This window comes from Xyrauchen texanus, chromosome 43 (genome assembly GCF_025860055.1).
Source record: "Xyrauchen texanus isolate HMW12.3.18 chromosome 43, RBS_HiC_50CHRs, whole genome shotgun sequence".
Lineage (NCBI taxonomy): Eukaryota > Metazoa > Chordata > Actinopteri > Cypriniformes > Catostomidae > Xyrauchen > Xyrauchen texanus.
In genome coordinates this window covers 25,324,740-25,346,426 of record NC_068318.1, presented here as the reverse complement: position 1 = coordinate 25,346,426, position 21,687 = coordinate 25,324,740, and the positions used below count along the sequence as shown (strand labels likewise).

Below are 21,687 nucleotides of genomic sequence, written 5' to 3'. Positions count from 1 at the left end.
TGGCCACACCCCAAAAGGTGTCCTGAGCCAATCAGATGTGGCTTTTCAGAGTCACATGGTCAACCGGGCTGTCCTTTTCCGACAGTTGATTTTATGGTCCTTTGTTTCGGATTCTTACAGAACTCCCGCTCAAAAATAGTGCATGTTTAATAATGAACTTTTATATCTTGAAAATGGTACAAGAGACATGACATTCGTTTCATTAGCATTCTCTCCCTATATGAGCAAGCATTCACATACTAAATATGACATTCTTTCATGAATATTATACGTGTAAGTAACAAAACATGAAATCTCTGATTACAAATCATACTGGTTAATTAATTGGTTTCACAACATGGATAAAACATTACACGTTATGAAAAACCTGATTGTCGGGGTATATTATCAAGTTAAGCCTTATAGTTACCCTTCTTAGTAGAATGAGGTGAATTAGTTGAAATGCATTCTGTACATTTTAGAAGGTTAACTCTGTAAAGTACTGTGATTTTGTGTGAAATGTTCCTGGATTAAGATGAAATGTTCTAGTATTAGAGTTGTGCAAATCTGATGGTCTTTGCAAGGAAACCTCTCAAAGAAAAGCCTGCTTTAGCTCAGTGTGGAAGTTCAGAAGGTCATGCTGAGGGGCTTCTCTGACCAATTACCTTTTTGCTATGAATTATGTCGATTCAGTGTCTTTGACCATTTTATGGTCCAAAGGCAGGCCTTCACTTGGATTGTTGAAATACACACAGACATCTGCAAACAGAGACACATTGAGCATCTTGGCTCAGTCTGAAAGTGATCAATTGAAACTGAAGCATAGAGAGTTTACAGGGAATATCAATAATTAATTCAATTCATTTTACAGTTAAAAAACAGGAAAAGATTTGTCAAAATGTTTTATCCGATCTTCAACTAAGTCACAACAACATACACTCCCAGTGTGCTAATATAAATCACACAAAAACAATAATTCTTTTTCATGTCTTTTAATATGAACATATTAACATGTGAACTTGTGAATTGAAAATGAATAACATACAGTCACTTTGTCACTTCAAATCACAATGGTTGTGAACGCCCCTTAAAGTCTACAGAGGGACATGTGTCTGCATGCGTTCACAGAGGGACATGTTGACACTGTCCCATGTTTCAGTCATCTTATTGGCACCATTTACATGTGCACTTAAGGGTATTCTTGAATTAAAGAAATGCACAGGGATTAGCCTCTTCATGTCACAGAACACAAAATCACTGTTGAGTTGCCTCTTTTAGATTTAGATTAATGACTAGTCAGCTACCTGCAGTTAAATCTGACTGCATGGGCTGACATTGTGTGGCTTTGTGAAGCAGCAGTTTATTGCCAGGTGAATGATCTGATCACACTTCCATTACGGAGAGTGTCATTTTGATAAATGGGATTCACTCTGGAGTCTGGACTGACATATGTTTCGTTTGTTTTTAATGGGAAAGAGGGAGTATGAGGGCAGTACTTGAGATTAACAGCTATTTTGAGGCATCAGACTTGTTTAGTATAACAGGAAAGAGATTTCAGGATTAACACAGACAAAAGCGAGTGAAATGGTGTCATAATCTGACAAAGTTTTAAGGTTAATATTAGATGGATGTTTTAAAAGTAAAACGACCTCCCAAACCTAAAACTTTAACCTAAGCCTAACCAATATTTTCCTAAAAGCAAATGAGAGGTATTCAAAACAGACGTCCTTACCCTTAACCAACACCTAAACCTAACCGATAGTGAAGCAACAATGTCATTTCTTATAGCTACCATGTTACTTTTGTCTCACGTGACAGCTTGCATGTTTGGCTGGGCTCAAACTGAGAGTAATAGTGAGATAAATAAGTGTATATAAAGTCATAATAAGCCATTGTTGTAGTGATTTGTGTGAAAGTGAATAAAACACACACACTTTTTGTTGCACATCTAGTGTTAAATTCACCAGGAAACTACAGCAAAACATGAAATGTAGCACATAAAAGTCAGTTTGCAAAAATGTAATGTTACAAATTTTCATTCTATGAGACTATGTTGGTGTAATAGAGGTTTAGGCTAATTTATATGACCAAACTTGTGACCTCACTGAAACAAAATCTTTAAATTCAGTTTACAGTCTCCACAGGTTGTCCGGTTGTTTACAGGTTATTTACATCACTGCCACTCTTCGGTCACAGTGAACAATGTTAATTGTCTTGACAGAAGGTGTGTGTGGTTTCTGGATTAAACATAATGATAGAAAAAAGAGTAACTTACTTGCTCAAGCTGGTGCCTCGGACAGGCCTGCAGACCAGGGACTCGGTTTGGATGGTGCGGCAGGAAAAATCCAACGCCAGCTTGCGCGCATGTCTGTGATGCTGACGAAAGTTGTTGCTGACTTGGAGGATCTTGTTGTAATAAGTTGATGAAAACGAAATTCTCTGAGTTGGTTACAAGAATCAGGGACGTTGAGTGACGGATCGATTATCTGGAGTCAACGGAGAAGGGATTAGCTACTAATCCACTAGTGACCAAAGTAGATTTGGAACGTTGTAAAATGTTTTGGAAAAACTGGTGGATTTGGAGTATCATAGCAGGCTAAATAACGTGTGAATTCTTGGAAATTTTCTTGGAAATTTTCTGGCCAAATTTCTGAGATCACCCGAGGAGCAAAGGAAAGCTTTCTTAGAAGAATCACAGCATTTTCTTGTTCCAAATTTTGCAAATTCAGCAAGAGAGAAACATGATAGATTCAAGGAATGCAAGAAACACTTACATCAACGGAAGATCGCTGTTGATCTAATGTTTCAGGCCAAATTGAGAATAGATACTAAGGATGGCCACAAAATATTTACATGCCCACAACAAGCATTGTCTTTCATAGACACAACGGGGTGAGTAAATCATCTGGTAACGTTCATATGGCCCCCAAGTGAGCTGTCTCGCTGTACATACTCTTGACTCTCCACAAGTGTTAAAAACATGTTCACGGTCTCATGCTGTTTGACTGTAGAAAGGTAGATCTAAAAGGCTAGATCTAAAAGGTTTCTATGGGTTTTAAGGACTTTCACAAGACATTCATGACTTTCAGTAATGAATAAATTTTTGTCCATCAGCTGACAGTCCATATTGTTAATTCCCAGATCTTTCATATATGGCACTTAAATGGAATAGTTCACCCAGAAATAAAATTTATGATATGTACTCACCCTCATGTTGTTTCAAACTAATATGATTTTCTTCCACAAAAGGAGATATTTTGAAGAATGTCCAAGATGCTGTTTTTCCATACAATGAAAGTAAACAATGACCAATGCTGTTAAGCACCAAATAGGACCTAATAGTCAATGCAACTTGTGTTATGAAGCCATATGATAGCTTTATGTAGATATCAAATGTTTGTGTGATAATATCTTCCCCTGTGCCGTGAAGCTCTTGAAACTCAGAGCTTGTGTAAATTCAGTTATGAACAATAAATAAATTGTCATTTTTAAATGGACTATTCCTTTAGGACTAATTTAGCAAAAGCACACAACCCTGATGTCTATATTCCTTAAGTCAGACAGTGTCAAAATCCCAGTGGAGAGCTTCTGTAATTCTGTAGGAATTTCATTTTAAAGAGACAGATGATCTGACTGCAGTTTAGTGCAGTGATTCCCTCAAATGTCTCAATAATAGAAGCACTTCCTTTCAGATAAAACACTGCTCCAGATGTTTTCAACAAAGCAGGGTCACAAAAGCACATTATTTGATGGCTAACAGAAAAACAAAGGGATTTCCTGAGCCCTAATATCTGCTAATATAAAAAATGAAAGCGGAGTGATCTGCTTGTGTTGGGCAAATTACTTAATTGCCTCAAATCTTTCATGCTTCACAGCAACTCACAGAGAACAGAGAGAAAGAGAACAGTTCCAGGCATGCTGATAATGACTGTGGTTTTGATCGAAATTGGAATGGTCTATTATATTTTTATAAGACGTGCATTTCAATGAGATCTATCTCTCTCAGTCTGACTGTAGAGTTTGTTTCTAATCTTTAATATTTGTTGAGACTTTCAGGTTTAAAGTGATGGCAATCCCACGTTTCTCTCTGAACTCTTCTGAGAGCTTTTCTACACAGTGTGGAGTTTTAATTTTGTGCAGATGAAAGACTTTCTGTAATTGCCTCTTGCTTTATTTTCCCTGAAATATTGTTCTGTTTCAGCTCTGAATATTAGAGTAAAATGGCACTTCCTGTGGCACTCTTAAACTTCTAATGATTACTTTCTTTCTTTCTTTCTTTCTTATGTCATCCCTCTATACTTCGTGAGGCATTATTATGCATTGTGAAATAATAAAAATATGCCATTGCTAGCGCCATGCTCTACTAGTTTACATTAGCTACAGAAACAGTCCCAGTTTTATCTAGTGCTAATTCTCAATATGTTTGGACTTTACAGATGATGGAACAGCACAAACTCCGATACGAGGAAAGTCAAAATCAGAAAAAGAGTTCGCCCCTTTCACCAGCAAATATGAGCCACCAACTGACATCCAGCAGCTCACAACAGATGCAGTACCAAACCTCCCCAACCTGAAATTGCTCAAACTCCACTCAGCTCTCCTGACCAAGAACTTTGAGGGGGATCAGCAGTTTTTTAAAGAGGCACCGCACACCATGTCAACCCTCTCTACCTCTTCATCAAACACTGAACTTTCCCACCTTGTGCCTCATAGAGATGATCTCACCACTTCAGCAACCATGACTGCTGCTACTACGAAGACTCCAGTTATGACAGTTACACCCACATCAGTGGAGCAAAGAAGACCCAGTAAGATCGTCAGTAAAACATTGGAGAAGATGGTGGTAACCTCTCAACCACTCACAAACCCTTCCGTTCCAACTAACACTGCTCAAATGACAATTTTCACCACCGTAAAAGACATCCTGGTTGGCAAGGAAACTACTTCACCACCACTGTCTTTGTCAACTTCTCCTAAAAAGGAACCACGGTGGCCAGATGGAAAAACCACACGAGGATACTCTTCTGAATTATCTGCAGGTACATTTAGCCCACAGACATTGTTTGAGATATACGTATATATATATATATATATATATATATATATATATATATATATATATATATACAGTATATACTGTGTGTGTGTGTGTGTGTGTGTGTGTGTGTGTGTGTGTGTATATATATATATATATATATATAGTATTTTTTATTTGCAATAAAAGCATTTTTAAATTTTTTACAGACATACAGTATGTTAGCGTGTAGCGTTGAAATTTCACGTCTTGGGTAAGCTCACGCCGCGAATGGGTCGAGAGTCGAGACTGCAATAAATAAAAATAAAAAAGAATAGGCTACAATGGCCCTCCAACTGTTTTTTTATGTTTCAAAACCGGACGCGTCGTAAAATGACGCCAAAGGTACACCCAGCGCGTCAATAAGTGACGCCAAGGGGTCCTGCCCAAGCGTCCATATGTGACGAGTTGGGGTGTGAGAATGTGTTGGAGAAAGGAGTGGCTATTCAGATTGATGCCCTTTTAAGTCTCTCTCTCCCTTTTTTCCAGCTCAGTGCAATATGAACTTCACAGAAGCTGAGGGTTACATAGAGATCTCACCGGATGTCTCATTTGATTCCCACATGCATTGCACCTGTCTGGTTACTGTATATCTGGGTTATGGAGTTGAGATTCAGGTCAGTACTTTTCATCTAAAGTGTTTATGCTATACAGAATAAAAGAACCGTCTCTCACACATACCTCAAGGGTGTCTCTCAAAGGCAATGGTGTAATTTTCCTATCCTCCATACTTACCATTAGAATTTCATAAGTGTATACAGAAATAATAGCACTAAACTGGTAATCAGAAGGTTGTCGGTTCGATCCCCACAGCCACCACCATTGTGTCCTTGAGCAAGGCACTTATCTCCAGGTTGCTCCAGGAGGATTGTCCCTGTAATAAGGGCTCTGTAAGTCGCTTTAGATAAAAGCATCTGCCAAATGCATAAATGTAAATGTAAATTAAAATAATCATTTAAAAAGATTACTCTTATTGTGCTTTCTACATATCTGCATTGTTGGGTCAACTTTGAGCCTTTTTTGGTCCTGTTAAAAAATGTACTTTTGTAAACACACTTTTTTTACACATTGGTCATTTCTACTAAGAATGACCAACAGTGGACATTTTACATTATTCAAATGAATTTTTATTTTGTTCATTTTTTTTAACCGTCATATTTTTAAACTAACAAATCCCATGTTTATGTTTATTGACACTGTTTTCTCCATGGTAACCAAGTACGAAACATTTTTTAGTGCCAAAATGATTGGCCATGGTGGTAGTGACATAGTCGTAATTGTGTAAAACAATTATATAATTCAATGCAAAAATTTCACACAATAATTATTGAAAGTTCTATGTTTCTTTCACTCTTTTTTAGATTAGAATTGTATTATTACTTTGATGATGGATTATATGATGGATGGATTTTCATTTTAGGATTGAAACTCAGGGTCTGGTATACGGTTAAATAAAATAAAAATATGCATTAAAGACATTTGAAAATTACTAATTGTAAATTATTATAGCATTTTAAAATTTGTAAAATAAATTTTTAGAATGACCTTAAAAACATTAAACAAAAAGAAAAAAACTTACATCAATTAAATAGATAAATAGTAAAAACCATGCCCTGGCACAAAAACTTTTTTTTTTAGATAAATATTTGACTGGATAGAAAATGTGTTATTCAAAAACACCAAAGACAATCTAAAGGTGCTTTTCTGTCTCTTTCTTGGGAAAATAAATTCAATAGAAAGAGGATTTTCAAAAAGTCCAACTTCATTACTCAAGCCGAGAAAAAACAAACCCTTCATTCTGGGCAAATGATGCACTGCAGATCAGACAGTATACTGTGGGTTTTATGCAATCAAGTGGAACTTGTTATCGTTCCTGTCAGCAGTCCAACTCAATACAATTCTATTGACTGCACAGCAATTTCTCAGACCTCTAATTTTGAATTGATCAGATGAGAGAGAAGCGCATTTAAAAACTGATTGAGAGACAGAGCATTGCATGTAAAAGTTTTAAAGACAAGCAGACAGATGCTGCCTCCCCCATGAGACATTAATAGAGGCCTCCAGTCTATGAAGTTTTAGAAGTTTTTCCAAATGTAGTTCCAAAAGGATGATTATATTTGCATATCAGTGTGTGTGACTGCTGCACAGCTGCCATATCAAATAAAACTAAATTCTCTGTTAAAGGTGCGGCAGAAAATGAAATGTGTTGGTTTTCTCTGTAAGACAGAAAGAGTGTCTCTTATGCAAACTCACACTGGTTTCATGCTGTGGCTTTCGTTCTGCGGGGTTCCGTGCTGAATCATACATGTGACGCTCATTTGATGTTCTGAACATTTTAAATGTGATGTTTTCATCTGATCATGTGGTCTTTTGTGAATTTGGTGACAGATGATTTCTGACAGTTGGTTTTCAGAGTAATGCGGTTTGTTTGCAATTTTCAGGAATAGTTGTCTTTTTTCAGTTATTTTTAGGTCTGACTGAAGTGAAGGCTTTTTAACATTAAGAGTTTTTTTTATCGAATTCAGTTCAGTAATGCATATTGATGTTCTTAAAGTTGAGGTTTATTAGGAAACTCTGTTTTGTACTTTATGTTTGAGGGTATTAAAGTGAATGTTAAAAATTAAGTATAATCAAGGGCATCATTTCTAGGTGGGAAGGATGGGCCATGTCCCCAACACTTTTAGAAATAGCTTTCATCCGGTATGTGTCAGAAGAAAAACATCAAAGCAAAATACAAATAGAAGTTTCCCTGCTCATGATATACATCCACTTTTACATAATTAATCTTCTTTTATTAAATTATAATACACCAATACACCAAATGTCCCCACCACTTTTTAAAACAAAGTGACACCCATGAGTATACTGCACTGAATTGATCATGAGATGTGTCTTTCAGCTCTGGACTTACAGAGTTTTAATATTCTCTGTGTATTTCTGTTGTTCCTCCAAAACTGTCCTGAAATGAATAGCTCCTTCCTGGCATTTGTAATTCTTCAAGTTGCCAGTTTAAAGAAAGCGAGTTAGAAATGTGCTCGATCAGGAGGGGGGCTAATTGTGCTTTGGCCTTGTGTTTGCTGAAAATGGATATTGTTCTCTGCATGTCAACTCCTCCGCTTTTTCTGATTTCCATGCACACATGCAAGCCTTTATCTGCAGCTGTTGTGGTGCTAATGCAGAAAACAGAAGGATTGACCCTCATAAACATACTGTAGATACTGTAGCCAAGTGGTGAAATAACTTTATGTGTTTTGTGATTTCTCTCATTTGGCCATCCATCCCTTAACCATTATCTTTGAGACCAAGGTTGTGGGTGATTTATGGGCAGTTGTTGTTATCTGCATTTTTTTTTAAAAAGTTTTTGGAGCATCATGAGTCGCATTCTCCAAGAACCCTTTAAGATCTAATGCTTCCGTTGCAAGTGTTTTGGTTCAGTCTTAGTTTAGTTCGGTGTACTGAGAAACTCATTATTAGTAAATTTGGGGGTTTTGTTCAACTGTAATTAGAAGTAGTATTCACATTGCCATTTCTCCAGGGTCCAATGCTCTGTCTGCAAGACCCTCATTAACTTTCCCACAAACCAATCTGTTGGAGTCCACACAGCTCCTCTGAAAGTCTATGAAGAGAGTGAATACTTTCTAATTATGATTCTCAGCACAATTTCACTTAAATTGCTTGTCAAACTGTTGACCAATTTTTCCACATTTTGTTATGTTACAGCCTTATTCCAAAATGGATTAAATTCATTATTTTCCTCAAAATTCTACAAATAATACCCCATAATGACAACGTGAAACAAGTTTGTTTGAAATCTTTGCAAATTTATTAGAAAATAAAAAACGAAAAAAAAAAAAAAATGTACATAAGTATTCACAGCTTTTGCTCAATACTTTGTTGAAGCACCTTTGGCACCAATTACAGCCTCAAGTCTTTTTGTGTATGATGCTACAAGCTTGGCACACCTATTTTGGGCAGTTTCTCCCATTCTTCTTTGCAGGACCTCTCAAGTTCCATCAGGATGGGGAGCGTCAGTGCACATCCATTTTCAGATCTCTCCAGAGATGTTCAATCGGGTTCAAGTCTGTTGTCCCATAACCACTCCTTTGTTATCTTTGCTGTGTACTTAGGGTCGTTGTCCTGTTGGAAGATGAACCTTTGCCCCATTCTGAGGTCCAGAGTGCTCTGGAGCAGGTTTTCATCAAAGATGTCTCTGTACATTGCTGCATTCATCTTTCCCTCGATCCTGACTAGTCTCCCAGTTCCTACCACTGAAAAACATCCCCACAGCATGATGCTGCCACCACCATGCTTCACTGTAGGGATGGTATTGGCCAGGTGATGAGCAGTGCCTGGTTTCCTCCAGACATGACGCTTGCCATTCAGATCTTTGTTTCATCAGACCAGAAAATTTTTTTTTCATGGTCTGAGAGTCCTTCAGGTGCCTTTTGGCAAACTCCAGGCGGGCTGTCATGTGCCTTTTACTGAGGAGTGGCTTCCGTCTGGCCACTCTACCATACAGGCCTGATTGGTGGAGTGCTGCAGAGATGGCTGTTCTTCTGGAAGGTTCTCCTCTTCTCCACAGAAAAATGCTGGAGCTCTGCCAGAGTGACTATCGGGTTCTTGGTCACCTCCCTGACTAAGGCCCTTCTCCCCTGATCACTCAGTTTGGCCGGGCGGCCAGCTCTAGGAAGAGTCTTGGTGGTTCCAAACTTCTTCCATTTACAGATGATGGAGGTCACTGTGCTCATTGGGACCTTCAATGCTGCAGAAATGTATCTGTACCCTTCCCCAGATCTGTGCCTCGATACAATCCTGTCTCGGAGATCTACAGACAGTTCCTTGGACTTCATGGTTTGTGCTCTGACATGCACTGTTAACTGTGGGACCTTATATAGACAGGTGTGAGCCTTTCCAAATCATGTCCAAGCAACTGAATTTACCACAGGTGGACTCCAATCAAGTTGTAGAAACATCTCAAGGATGATCAGTGGAAACAGGATGCACCTGAGCTCAATTTTGAGTGTCATGGTAAAGGCTGTGAATACTTATGTACATGTGATTTTGTTTGGTTTTTATTTTTAATAAATTTGCAAAGATTTTAAACAAGCTTCTTTCACATTGTCATTATGGGGTATTGTTTGTAGAATTTTGAGGAAAATAATGAATTTAATCTATTTTGGAATAAAGGCTGTAACACAACAAAATGTGGAAAAAGTGAAGCACTGTGAATACTTTCCGGATTGCACTGTACATGCTGCCCTCAACCATGTTCAGAAGTCTGGATATGTCAACGCCATCATGAAATAGGATGGAGAGTTTTTTAGTTGTTTAGGGCCAGTTTATGGAAATGAAGGGCTGATGCCACAAAGGGCAGCGGGCAACCTGTGGAAAATGCCTTTTAAATTAGAGCTTTACCTTTCAGGGTCAACCCATTATTAACAACAATTATTTTTCATTTAGACAATTTTAATCACCATCCTGTTGCTGGAGCCTGTATGTCTCTGTGTTTGGCTCATTTGTATTTTGATTATATATTTGTATGGGAATAAAAGTAGGAATGATATTTCAGCTACTAAACCAGAAGCAGATATTAAATAAAGATCTGATCTGAGAATGCAGAAATGCATCGTTTCTTAAAGTGTTTAGAGTGTATTTGTGCTAAAATAATATTTTTTTCAATAGTCTTTGTTTTTTCTTTGAGATATTCATCCTTATTCTATATATAAATATTTTGCATAATATTCTGATCAAATTAAAGATTTAGACAAGCTATGAAACAGACACAATCTACATAATGAATATTTTAATTTTAGGATTTATTTTGAGTTTATTGACTATTTTCAAGTGTTTCATTTTTTCCCTAAAATCACATTTATGAAAAAACATTAATGGTCTGTCATGCAACAAGAAACCGTTTTAACATTATAGCACTTGAATATGCATTCACAGCCTTACACTTATAGTTTTACAATATGCATATACTGTATACTGGTATCTGCAATCTCTTAACACGAACTGTGCTCTTCTGCACCAGGTGCTCAGTGTGAGTTTGGAGGATGGGATGGAGGCAATTTTGGAGGATCTAGGTGGACCTGTGCCCTCTGTCCTAGCCAACAGCTCAGTGTTATCCAGTGGCCTGGTGCTGCGGAGCTCCAGTAACGAGATCTCTGTGCGGTTCAGCAGGGAGCGGGCTGATCAGCCTGGTTCCTTACTCCTGCGGTACAGAGGTACCATATCATCATTCGGATACCTTGACTATTTATTAACTGGAGCATTTAATTAGCATTTAATAATTTACTTTATGATTTATTTATACTCAATTACAGGTTTAACATTGATATTCAAAAACAACAAAAAAAAAAAATTAGGAATACTGATTTGTTTATATAGAATAATGAAATTTAATTAATCATTTTTTGTATAATCTTACTACTGGTATTCTGAGCTCTATTCAATAGTATCCGATGATTCACTTGGATGCACTGATTAATTGACATTGACATTAATCTGACATTGTCCGGTTAAACAGGTAGTCCCGCCCAAAACTCACACCCTTGGATGAACCAAAAGTTGCAATATCGGGTGCTTAAACGGAGAAAAAGTGTTTACAATCTTCTGGGAAATAATTTTACGAGTGGCTTACTTATATCTGTGTCTGTACATTAAACTCGAATTGGAGGAAGTATTTAATAAAAAAAGAGTCAAATATTGAAAAAATGTCACACACATCACCTTTAAAACATCTTGAGGCATTTGAGGCTCACATGAACTCCACTCCCGCAGCTAAATGGAGATCAATAGCGTTTCTATGGGAGAGAGATTAAATGTGAGAGGGCTATAATGCATTGCTGTGCTCTATTGATATTTATGTGCAGGGGTTAAATGCTCCTTTCAAACGGTCAAGGGCTCTATAAATGCTATTAAAAGCAGTGAGTTTCAGCTCAGAGACCATGAAGAGCACTGATACATTCACTAAAGCAGTGAAATTAATGAACCATTCTGATACATTTTCTAAAGCAGTGAAATTAACGAACCATTCTAAATATGATTACTACTCCATGATGACATTTCTTGGAGCTCATTTGGCCAGAATCTTATTCCGGAATTCAACCTCTCATCCTTTGTCTTTATACCAACAACTAGATGAGAATACATTATGCACATCAAGCTTTTTTTCTTTCTTCTTCACTGGATTCAGATGGATTTGGCTAGCAGCCTCAGCACTTAATATAATTACCATTTTCAATTAGGTTTCCTCCATTGGTGGATGTAGTTCCACCCCAAACTTACAACAATGATTGACTGGGCTGGTCGGGACGTTCAAACAGAGTAATGTTCTGATAGCACCACAGAACCACAGTGTTCATACTTTTGGGGGGAAATTAACATATGAATGGCTTATAGTTGTCTCTTAAGCTGTGATAAGAGAAGGTGTTCATCGAAAGTATGCATCAAACAAAATTGAGAAAGGTGTTTCAGAACAAAAAAAAAGGCGTTTCCCAATCAGTGGGCATTTTCAAACTCGGATGGGCAATTTTCAACTGCTTAACTCGATTTTCATACTACATAGAGATTCCCTACTTTCATTGGATTGTTGAAAAATGACTGGTTTGGAAACGCCCACTGATTACTACATGGAAATTAATCAGACGTCCACTGATTAATAGTGGGGACACTACATGGAGAAGTGTGTAACTAATGAAAGAGTTAGAAATACAGCCACTTTATAACTCTATAAATATAAATGTACTGTATATATAAGATATAAAGTAGCAAAAACATTTTCTGCTTCCAGATTCCCTCTTTTATTAGTTACAAACTTAGGGGCCATTCACACCGGTTCACGTGTTTTTGCGTCTGTCTGCACTTTTCAATTGTTTTTTTGTGTAAACATGCAATAGACGTACATTTACATGTTGCACCATGTCTTGCGGTTTTGATTAGTGTCTTGTGCATGAGCGCCACATTTGTTAGAAGCTGTGCCAATTAAAAAAAACATTTAAAAATGATCCCCGGGTTCTGTTGTACTCATTGCACTGCATCTAGCTTTTTAGCGCCAAAACGCGTTTGGTTTGATCGGCTCCTTAAATAATTAATTTTTTTGTTTCGTTTTTAATCTCTGCTTCTGTACGTAAAATCTCAATCATAGTTCATAAAATGTCTTTTTTGCCTGGCAAATTGACCCTAAACTTTTTCGTTCTCTAATTTTTCATTACCATTCTCTGTATAGAAGCGTCTCTCTCTGTTCATGCTGATACAGATTAGAATAGAGTAATATAAAGTCCTGCCATCTGTTACAGGGCCGGTTCTAGACATTTGGAGGCCCTAGGCAAAATGTATGTTGGAGGCCCCCCGCCATGCCCTCCTCCCCTCCACCTTTCAGAATTCACGAGTTCACACTTACATCAAATTAAATAGAGTAAAGATTATGCGTATTTGGCATGCTGTCCAGGGGAGGGCTCCAGGCTCTGAATTTTGGCCAGATTTACACAGTATTACATTGGATTGCATTGTATTTTGGATTGTGTTGTTTACATCCAATAAGAGATTATTAAAAATCAAAGTGAGGAGATGGGGGCGGTGGAGGGATGCTGATAAACTGTCAATGAACAGAGGTCTGCAGTATATATACCTCTTATCTCGTTGATTATCTGAATGTGCTCCTCCCGAACTTTGTTAATAAAACATCATTTAATAAAAAAGACTTGAAAACAAATATGATTCCTAACCATTTTATTTATACAAAACCTGTTATCAGTATTTTTATATTTTTACTTAAATGTGCATATTAATGTAACTTTAATTAACGTAAACAAAAAAAAATATAATCTGAAAAGTCAATAAATATTGCAACAGTATTTATGATTGGAAAACGAAAAAAATGAAGTCTATTATGGTCTATAGTCTATTATGATAGACTAGAGCAGTTAATGTAGGCTAAACATCTGCGTTTTAGAAGATATACAGACTGTTTTAAAACATAATAAACAATGCTTTAGTATAGTGCGTTTGCTCTTTGACTGACAAACTTGACTTTTTCTGTAGTGTTTTGCGAGTCAGCTCCTGACTAGGGCTGGAAATCGATTGTAGCTACATACGCTCGGATTCAAAGTGTCAGAAGTGAATTCAGTCCATCAGCGGTGCTCGCGCTCTTTTGAACTTGAAATAACCGTCAAATGATCTATCTCAAAATGACGCTGATCGTTAGAATCAGTTTATTTTTTACAATACATTACAATCACTCAAAAATAGATGATACCTGAATCACGAGCTGCACCTTCTTTGCGTGCCTGCTTAGCCTTACGCTTAGCAGCCCCTGAAGGATGAGTTCGCTTCGGCGCCATCAGATAAATTTGCAGAAAAGTTGGATTTTATTCATCTACAATCTCTTCATTCATAAATTCAGAGGTTGGGAGTGACTCGCATGTAAACGGTGATATTAATTGGTTTAACTACAGGTGAATGACAATTGTTATATCCAATGGACAAACAGCATAGTATTTTGCTGCTCTTGATTGGTGGATAAGCTTGTGTATATTTTGGAGGCCCCGCCTCCAAGGCCGAGGCCCTAGGCAACTGCCTAGTTCGCCTATAGGTAGCGCCGGCCCTGATCTGTTAACAAAAAACCAGCAAGCAAGGGATCTGCCCTGCTGTACTCGAACTTAGTCATTATTAATAACAGCTAAACAATCAGAACAATAATCACCATGGAAACAGAGAAGGCAGGGTCTGTAATTTAAAGCTGGCGACATTAAATGTTGCTTTGCATTTGACCAGAACCTGAACAGATAATAGAGTTGAAATAAGTCTGCGTCAAAATTGAGCATCTGTTCTCTCTCTCTCTTATAACATAATGACAAAATAATTTTTTAAAGGGCTAGTGCTTGAATCTTGTATCTCATATCTCGTATTTTTTGTCACTATAAACAAATAGTCTGCAATTAATCATTTATCTCTTTCTCTTCAGCATTTGCTCTGAGTTGCGTCTCTCCTCTGGCTCCTGATAATGGTGAAGTGTCAGTCAGTGGTCTCCAGGTGGGGGACGTGGCCTATTTCTCCTGTCTGAATGGCTATCAGCTCAGTGGCCCCGCCTCTCTCACCTGCCAAAATGCCACCACTCCCTACTGGAGTGGCAGAGAGCCCAGGTGTCAAGGTTTGAGACCAGCCCTTCAGTGTATCAACCACTTTTCCTGGGTTTTTTATTTTAATGGACACAAGTTACTAGTATAGTCTGTTATTTTTAAGTTTTAGCAATCAGTTCATTCTGTCTTACTCTCTCTCACACAGTTGCTTGTGGGGGGACATTGAGAAATGCCACTCATGGTCATATCGTCTCTCCTGGATTTCCAGGAAATTACAGCAATAATTTGACATGTCATTGGGTGCTGGAGGCCCCTGAGGGCCATCGGCTCCACATTCACTTTGAGAAAGTGGCTCTGGCTGAGGATGATGACAGGCATGTACTCTCACTTTGCATGTGTGTGTGTGTGTGTGTGTGTGTGTGTGTGTGTGTGTGTGTGTGTGTGTGTGTGTGTGTGTGAGTAAGTAACTTGTGCTTAAATAATGCACATCATTTGTCACAATTTGATGTCTGTTGGTTTAAACTTACGTTTATGAATTACTTTGTTGTTTATTGCTCTTGCTCTGTTCTTACTCTGATTGCAGACTACTTAATTAGTCTTGCTCTTACTACATTGACTCTGTAATAAAAAAGTCTTTCCTATTTTTCTATAAGTCTAAACTACTTGCATATGAAACATGTCATGAAAGAGCTTCTTATACAAATAATATTAAAAAACAAAATCTGACAGTCTATTCACTCTTTTTCTGTTTTGTTGTTGCTTGATTCCTTCTGTTTGTTCTCAGACTGTTGATAAAGGATGGCAGTGACATTGACTCCCCGCCCCTGTATGACTCATACGCAGTGGAGTATCTGCCCACTGAGGGCGTGACCAGCACTACTAGGCATCTGTTTGTGGAGTTCACCAGTGATGAGACGGGCACGTGCATTGGTGCTGCCGTCCAATATGACGGTACAAGGACTCAGTTGTGTTTCCTTGTCATTTTGTATTGCATTTGTATTGTATAGAGTATATTGTATATTATATTGAATATTGTATTGTCTTTCACATGGTATTATACATTGGGCACTTATATATACACATCCCATGTGTATTGCCTAGCTGTGTGTCAGTAAAAGATTCTATTCTGTTCACCTGTGTTCTTTTCTATTCTATTCTGCAGTGTTTTCTATTCTAATCTATTCTATTCTACAGTATTCTGTTCTATTCTATAATATTCTTTTCTATTCTGCAGTGTTCTATTCTACAGTATCCTTTTCTATTCTATTCTATTCAACAGTATTCTGTCTTACAATGTTCTGTTCAACAGTATCCTTTATATTATGTTCCCTTCAATCATTCAAATCTATTCTACAGCATTCTGCTCTACAGTATTCTTTTCTGCAGTGTTATTTTCTACAGTGTTCTATTCTATTCTATTATATTCAATGTTGTTGTATTCTACAGCATTCTGTTCTGCGGTGTTCTATTCTACAATAGAATGTTATATTCTGCAGTATTCTATTGTGTTCTGCAGTGTTCTATTCTTTTCTATCTTACAATGTGCAATTCTACAGTAATACTTTTTTATTTTATTCTATTCTATTATTTTCCATTCTATGGTGTTCATCTCTACAATATTCTGTTCTAAATAGATTTTGTGTTGTGTTTTTCAATATTTGTGTCTTATAATTGTTTATGCGACAAAGTGTGTTTTTGATCATGTAGTTTGTGTTTTGTACAGCATTTTCACAGGGCAGCTGTTATGAGCCATTTGTAAAATATGGAAATATTTCCACAAGCGATCCTGCATTTGGAGTTGGTGCTGTGGTTGAGTTCTCCTGTGAGCCAGGTTATACACTCGAGCAGGGCGCTGTTATCTTAGAATGCATTAACCCTGAAAATCCCCAATGGAACGATACAGAACCAGCCTGCCGAGGTAGTTATGCATGTGTGAGTGTGTAAAGACCCGCCCCCCCCATTTTTTGGTTCATTTCTGTCACTCTTGTTTGTGTTACCCTAAGAAGTGTAAAAATCGTTCACAACAAAGCTTGATCCATTTCTGATCTCATTTCTGTTTTTAAATGTGATTTTACTGTCTTTGTCATGTTTTGGTTGAGAGTCTATTGTTTAATTAAATTGTTTTAAAATCTTAATGTGTGTGTGTGTTTTACAGCTGTGTGTAGTGGAGAAATAACAGATTCAGCAGGTGTGGTGCTTTCTCCAAACTGGCCTGAGGTGTATGACAAAGGTCAAGACTGTATCTGGGGTCTGCACGTGGAGGAGGACAAGAGATTTATGCTAGATGTCCAGATGTGAGTTTCTGAATCCTCAAACTGGAAATAAGAGGAGGAAACTTATCAGTATGATGATTGAATGAGAAAGAAAGAGCTGTTTGTAGTGAACTGCTACATAGTTTCAATCTGACCAGTTGTATCTCTTTCTTTCTCCTTTAAGTTCCTGCTCCATAACAAGCGCATTCTGTGCTTAGCGATTACAAAATAAACCAGTTAGGAATATTTTATTTTGTACGTGTGGAGGAGTAGGGTGTCTGATGCCCTCTGATTTCTTCTAATGAGAATGCTTTCACTTCTCCATTTGCATTCAGTGCTGTTCACCAGCTTTCAATTATGAGGTAGCAGTATGCATAATGACGGCTGAATAATTGATTTAGCACAGACATTGAGGCCACCCGCAGGCTCATTAACACTTAGTACTAATGGGCCAACACACAGGTGACAATCTGTACACCTGGGCAATCACACCTGCAAGATACTTTGAGACAGTGGGGGTTCTTCTAATACCTGTAAGTTATGAGGTGCGAGGCGAAGCGAAAGACCTTGAATAACTTTTAATGTGCGAGTTAGTGCAGCCGGTGGAATATCTCGAGCCCCCCTAGGGTAGGATGGTGTCCCCCTAGGGAGTTGGTGCCCTGCACAGACTGCGTAATATGCATATAGGGAGCGGCGGTACTGGGCGTAGGTAGGGTTTGGGTAGTATGGGTGGGTTTTAGGTTGGATTTTGTGGCAGTGGAGGTGGGTTTTGAGGTGTTAATGGTGAGTTTTGTGGTGCTATAGGTAATTTTGTGGTGGTATCGATGTGATTTTGGTTGGTATGAATGGTTTTTGGGATGTGTAGGTAGCTTTGGGGTGGTGCAGGTGGATTTTGTTGTGTTATTGTTAATTTCTGGGGTGATATGGGTAGTTTCATTGTGGTATTGGTGGGATTTAGGGTGGTATAGGTTGGTTTGGATCAATATAGGTGAGTTTTGGGGTTATATGGGTATTTTTTGGTTGGTATGTGTGGGTTTTAGGGTGGTATGTGTGGGTTTTGCACCAGCAGAGGTATGTGTGGTGTGGTATGAGTGGGTTTTATAATGGTATAAATTGCTTTTGGGACATTATAGGAAGTTTTAGGTTGTTCTAGGTGGGTTTTAGGGTGGTATTGGGGGAGAATGGATTGAAATAAGTGGGTACTCTGTAAGGTGGAAAAAGGCCACTTAATGGGAGATGGGCTAACACTAAGGCATTATAATAATTATTCTCTTAGTATTATTATAAAAGAAGTAAAAGTAAAATCAATGTTTCTATTGCTCAGACATTTCCCCCCTCTAAAAGTTACATGTAAAGACGCCCAACTCTGCTTTGGTCCACCAGTCACAGTGTCTTGCTCAGACAGTGCTAAGTGTGACAGCATGCATGATCAGCTCAGCTTTACTGACCTCTGCACAGAATTATCTTCCAGATACTTTCAGTATCTCTCTGGTATCTCTACTGAGAATTGTCTCCAACCATCAGCCTGTTTAGTGGAGGAAGAAACAAACACCCATCACAGCTGTTCATCAGGATGTGTATCATCCCTCTTATTTAACTCAAACAGTTTAAATAATACTCCAAGGGAATTGGGCCTGTCTTTTGCAACCGGAAGTGTTTCTGCAGTTCTCAACTCCCAGGCTGTGAATATTAATGCAAGTCATTTTTGGACTTAACAGACAAGAGAGCCACAGGGGAGTGAGAGCTGTATGGTGGCCCTGAATATTCTGCCTCTCAGTTTTCCCACCCTACACTACATAAATCTAATTTATTTTCTAAATGTCACCACCCCATTGAATAGGTAAATACAGTCTCCTGATAGATTAGGGAATCTAAACTTTGGCCTTTATAATTCCATTTAGCATGACAGAATAGAAAACATGACTGATTCTCATTGTCAAAACTGTTCAGTCTGTCTATATAAGTCGTTTTTTCCCTCACATTATTCATGTTTGGTTGGTAATGATGAATTGTTTGTGGTAATACTGTATGATGTCTCCCTTTTTATTCTTCTTCTTTATAAAAGGGATAGTTCACCCCAAAACAGAAATTCAATACTCAATTTACTCCAAACCCACATGATTTTTCTCTTTTGCTTTTTCTCATTGTGATTATTAATATACTCTAATTCAATACATTTAAATTGTGTTGTTCCATCAGTCTTCATCTTGGGAAAAATGACGTGCTGACCTTTTATGATGGTGATGACCTGACAGCCAACATCCTGGGCCAGTACAGCGGCTTCCTCCCTCGATTCAGACTCTACACCTCTTCGGCTGATGTGACCATCCAATTTCAGTCTGATCCAGCCTCTAATGTCTACAGCTACAACAATGGCTTTGTGGTGCATTTCTTTGGTAGGTTGCACTACAATATTCTATGTGCAGATCATATTTACTAGCATTTAAAGCTTTTTTCACAAAAGGACAGCACATCATGTGTACATTTGATTTATATTTGACGTGATAAGAATGTTGGGAAATTAAAGTTTACATGAACCTTAATCGAAATTGATCCTATTTAATATATATATATTATACATGTTAATACATGTTCCTGCTTTTATTGTGCGTGATTCATTGGAGCATGTTATTCCACAGAAAAAAGTGTTTGTCATGTTTCTAAATAAAATAATACCTTATAATAATTATCCCCTTTAAAAGTAAAAATCTCACAATCTCAAGATCGCATGTCCAAAAGCATTTTTTGTCTCTTTTCTCCTTCCACCACCCATATAATAGAAGTACCACATAACAACACCTGCGCAGAGTTGCCAGAAATTCCCAAAGGCTGGAAGAGCACATCCCATCCTGACCTGACCCATGGAACGGTAGTTACCTTCCAGTGTTACCCTGGTTTCCAGCTGCAGGGTTCTGAGATCTTGATGTGCCAGTGGGATCTGACATGGAGTGGTGACGTACCCATCTGTGAGAAAGGTGAGAGCTAATAACATTCTCTTTTCTGATTAACACTTTTTATTGATTCACAAAATTGACAAAGAAAAGAAAAACATATATTCACAGAGTCAACATTTAATGTTGTGAGTATACACACAACAACAACAAAAAAAAGAAAAAAATATAAAATTAAATAATAATAATAATAATCACATACATTTAAAAATATACTTTCTCCACTACCCCTCCCCGAGAGCCCTCCAAGGCCAAATATTTGCCCCATTTCCTATCAAATGGAAAACTTATAAGTTTATAAGTTTCCCAGCCTTCTACATGACATTTCCTCGAATGCCGCCACCCTCCCCATCTCTGAGCACCACTCTTGAAATGAGGGCGCTCCAGACGATCCAACAGTATTGATGTAAAATCTTAAATTGCATAAGACGCATCCTTGCATCTCCCGATGTAGACTTGACATTTTTTAGAATCCTAGCCCACAATCCCTCCTCCAATACCAAGTTTAAATATTTCTCCCATATTCTCTTGAGAGATGTTGAAGCTCCAGCCCCCAAAACTAGCAGGGAGTAATACACTGATGCCTCAGGACCTTTCCCAAAAGCAGTTATCACCACTCCCAGCATCTGCCACTTTAGCCGGGTGTATGGTACTCCCAAAAATAGTACAGAGCAGGTGGAGCAGCTGTAAATACCTAAAGAACTGAGATCTGGAAATCCCAAATGTTGAATGTTGAACCATATTTTCAAAGAATCTCAACACTCTACTCTCATATAGGTCACTGAGTGTATTAACCTCCCTCTCAATCTACTCTATCCAGGGGATTTATTTATTAATACATAATTTTGGGTTCAGCCTTATGCTCGAGGCTACATATAAATAAATGTCAGAATTAAGCACACTGGACTCTTTTGTCCATACTGAGCGCAAATGCGAGATAACGGCATGTAACTTCTCTGAGTAGTTTGATCGAAAGGCTTTGCAATGGAGAAATAGGGGCTGCAATACAAAACCAGGGAGAGGCTCTCTCAGGTGGAAGTGACCAATGAGTCAAATGTCTGAGGCCATATGCATAATAATAAAACACAATCTTGGGTAGACCTAGCCCACCATTGTCAATCGGCCCATGCAATTTACTGAAATGTAATCTGGGACGTTTACCATTCCAAATAAAGGACTTCGCTATGCTATCAAATTGCTTGAAATAAGAGAGGAGGACATCTACAGGAAGATATTGTAGCAGGTAGTTGAATTTTGGAAAACAATTCATTTTAATAACATTAACCTTCTCAATCATACATAAATATAATGAAGCCCACCTGCCCTCATCACTCAAACCTTTTTTCGGG

At 37.9% G+C, this 21,687-nt stretch overlaps 1 protein-coding gene across 1 annotated transcript in view; it reads left to right on the top strand.

The window, feature by feature from the left end:
- LOC127635868 (seizure protein 6-like) overlaps positions 1-21,687 on the top strand; it is a 39,592-nt gene that overhangs the window by 10,924 nt on the left and 6,981 nt on the right. Inside the window, exons 2-11 of the mRNA XM_052116128.1 lie at positions 4,416-5,018; positions 5,543-5,670; positions 11,088-11,280; positions 15,021-15,206; positions 15,341-15,509; positions 15,920-16,086; positions 16,859-17,053; positions 17,291-17,429; positions 19,587-19,783; positions 20,168-20,362. Of these exons, the coding sequence (XP_051972088.1) occupies positions 4,416-5,018; positions 5,543-5,670; positions 11,088-11,280; positions 15,021-15,206; positions 15,341-15,509; positions 15,920-16,086; positions 16,859-17,053; positions 17,291-17,429; positions 19,587-19,783; positions 20,168-20,362 (2,172 nt within the window). The remainder of the gene's footprint in view (positions 1-4,415; positions 5,019-5,542; positions 5,671-11,087; positions 11,281-15,020; positions 15,207-15,340; positions 15,510-15,919; positions 16,087-16,858; positions 17,054-17,290; positions 17,430-19,586; positions 19,784-20,167; positions 20,363-21,687) is intronic.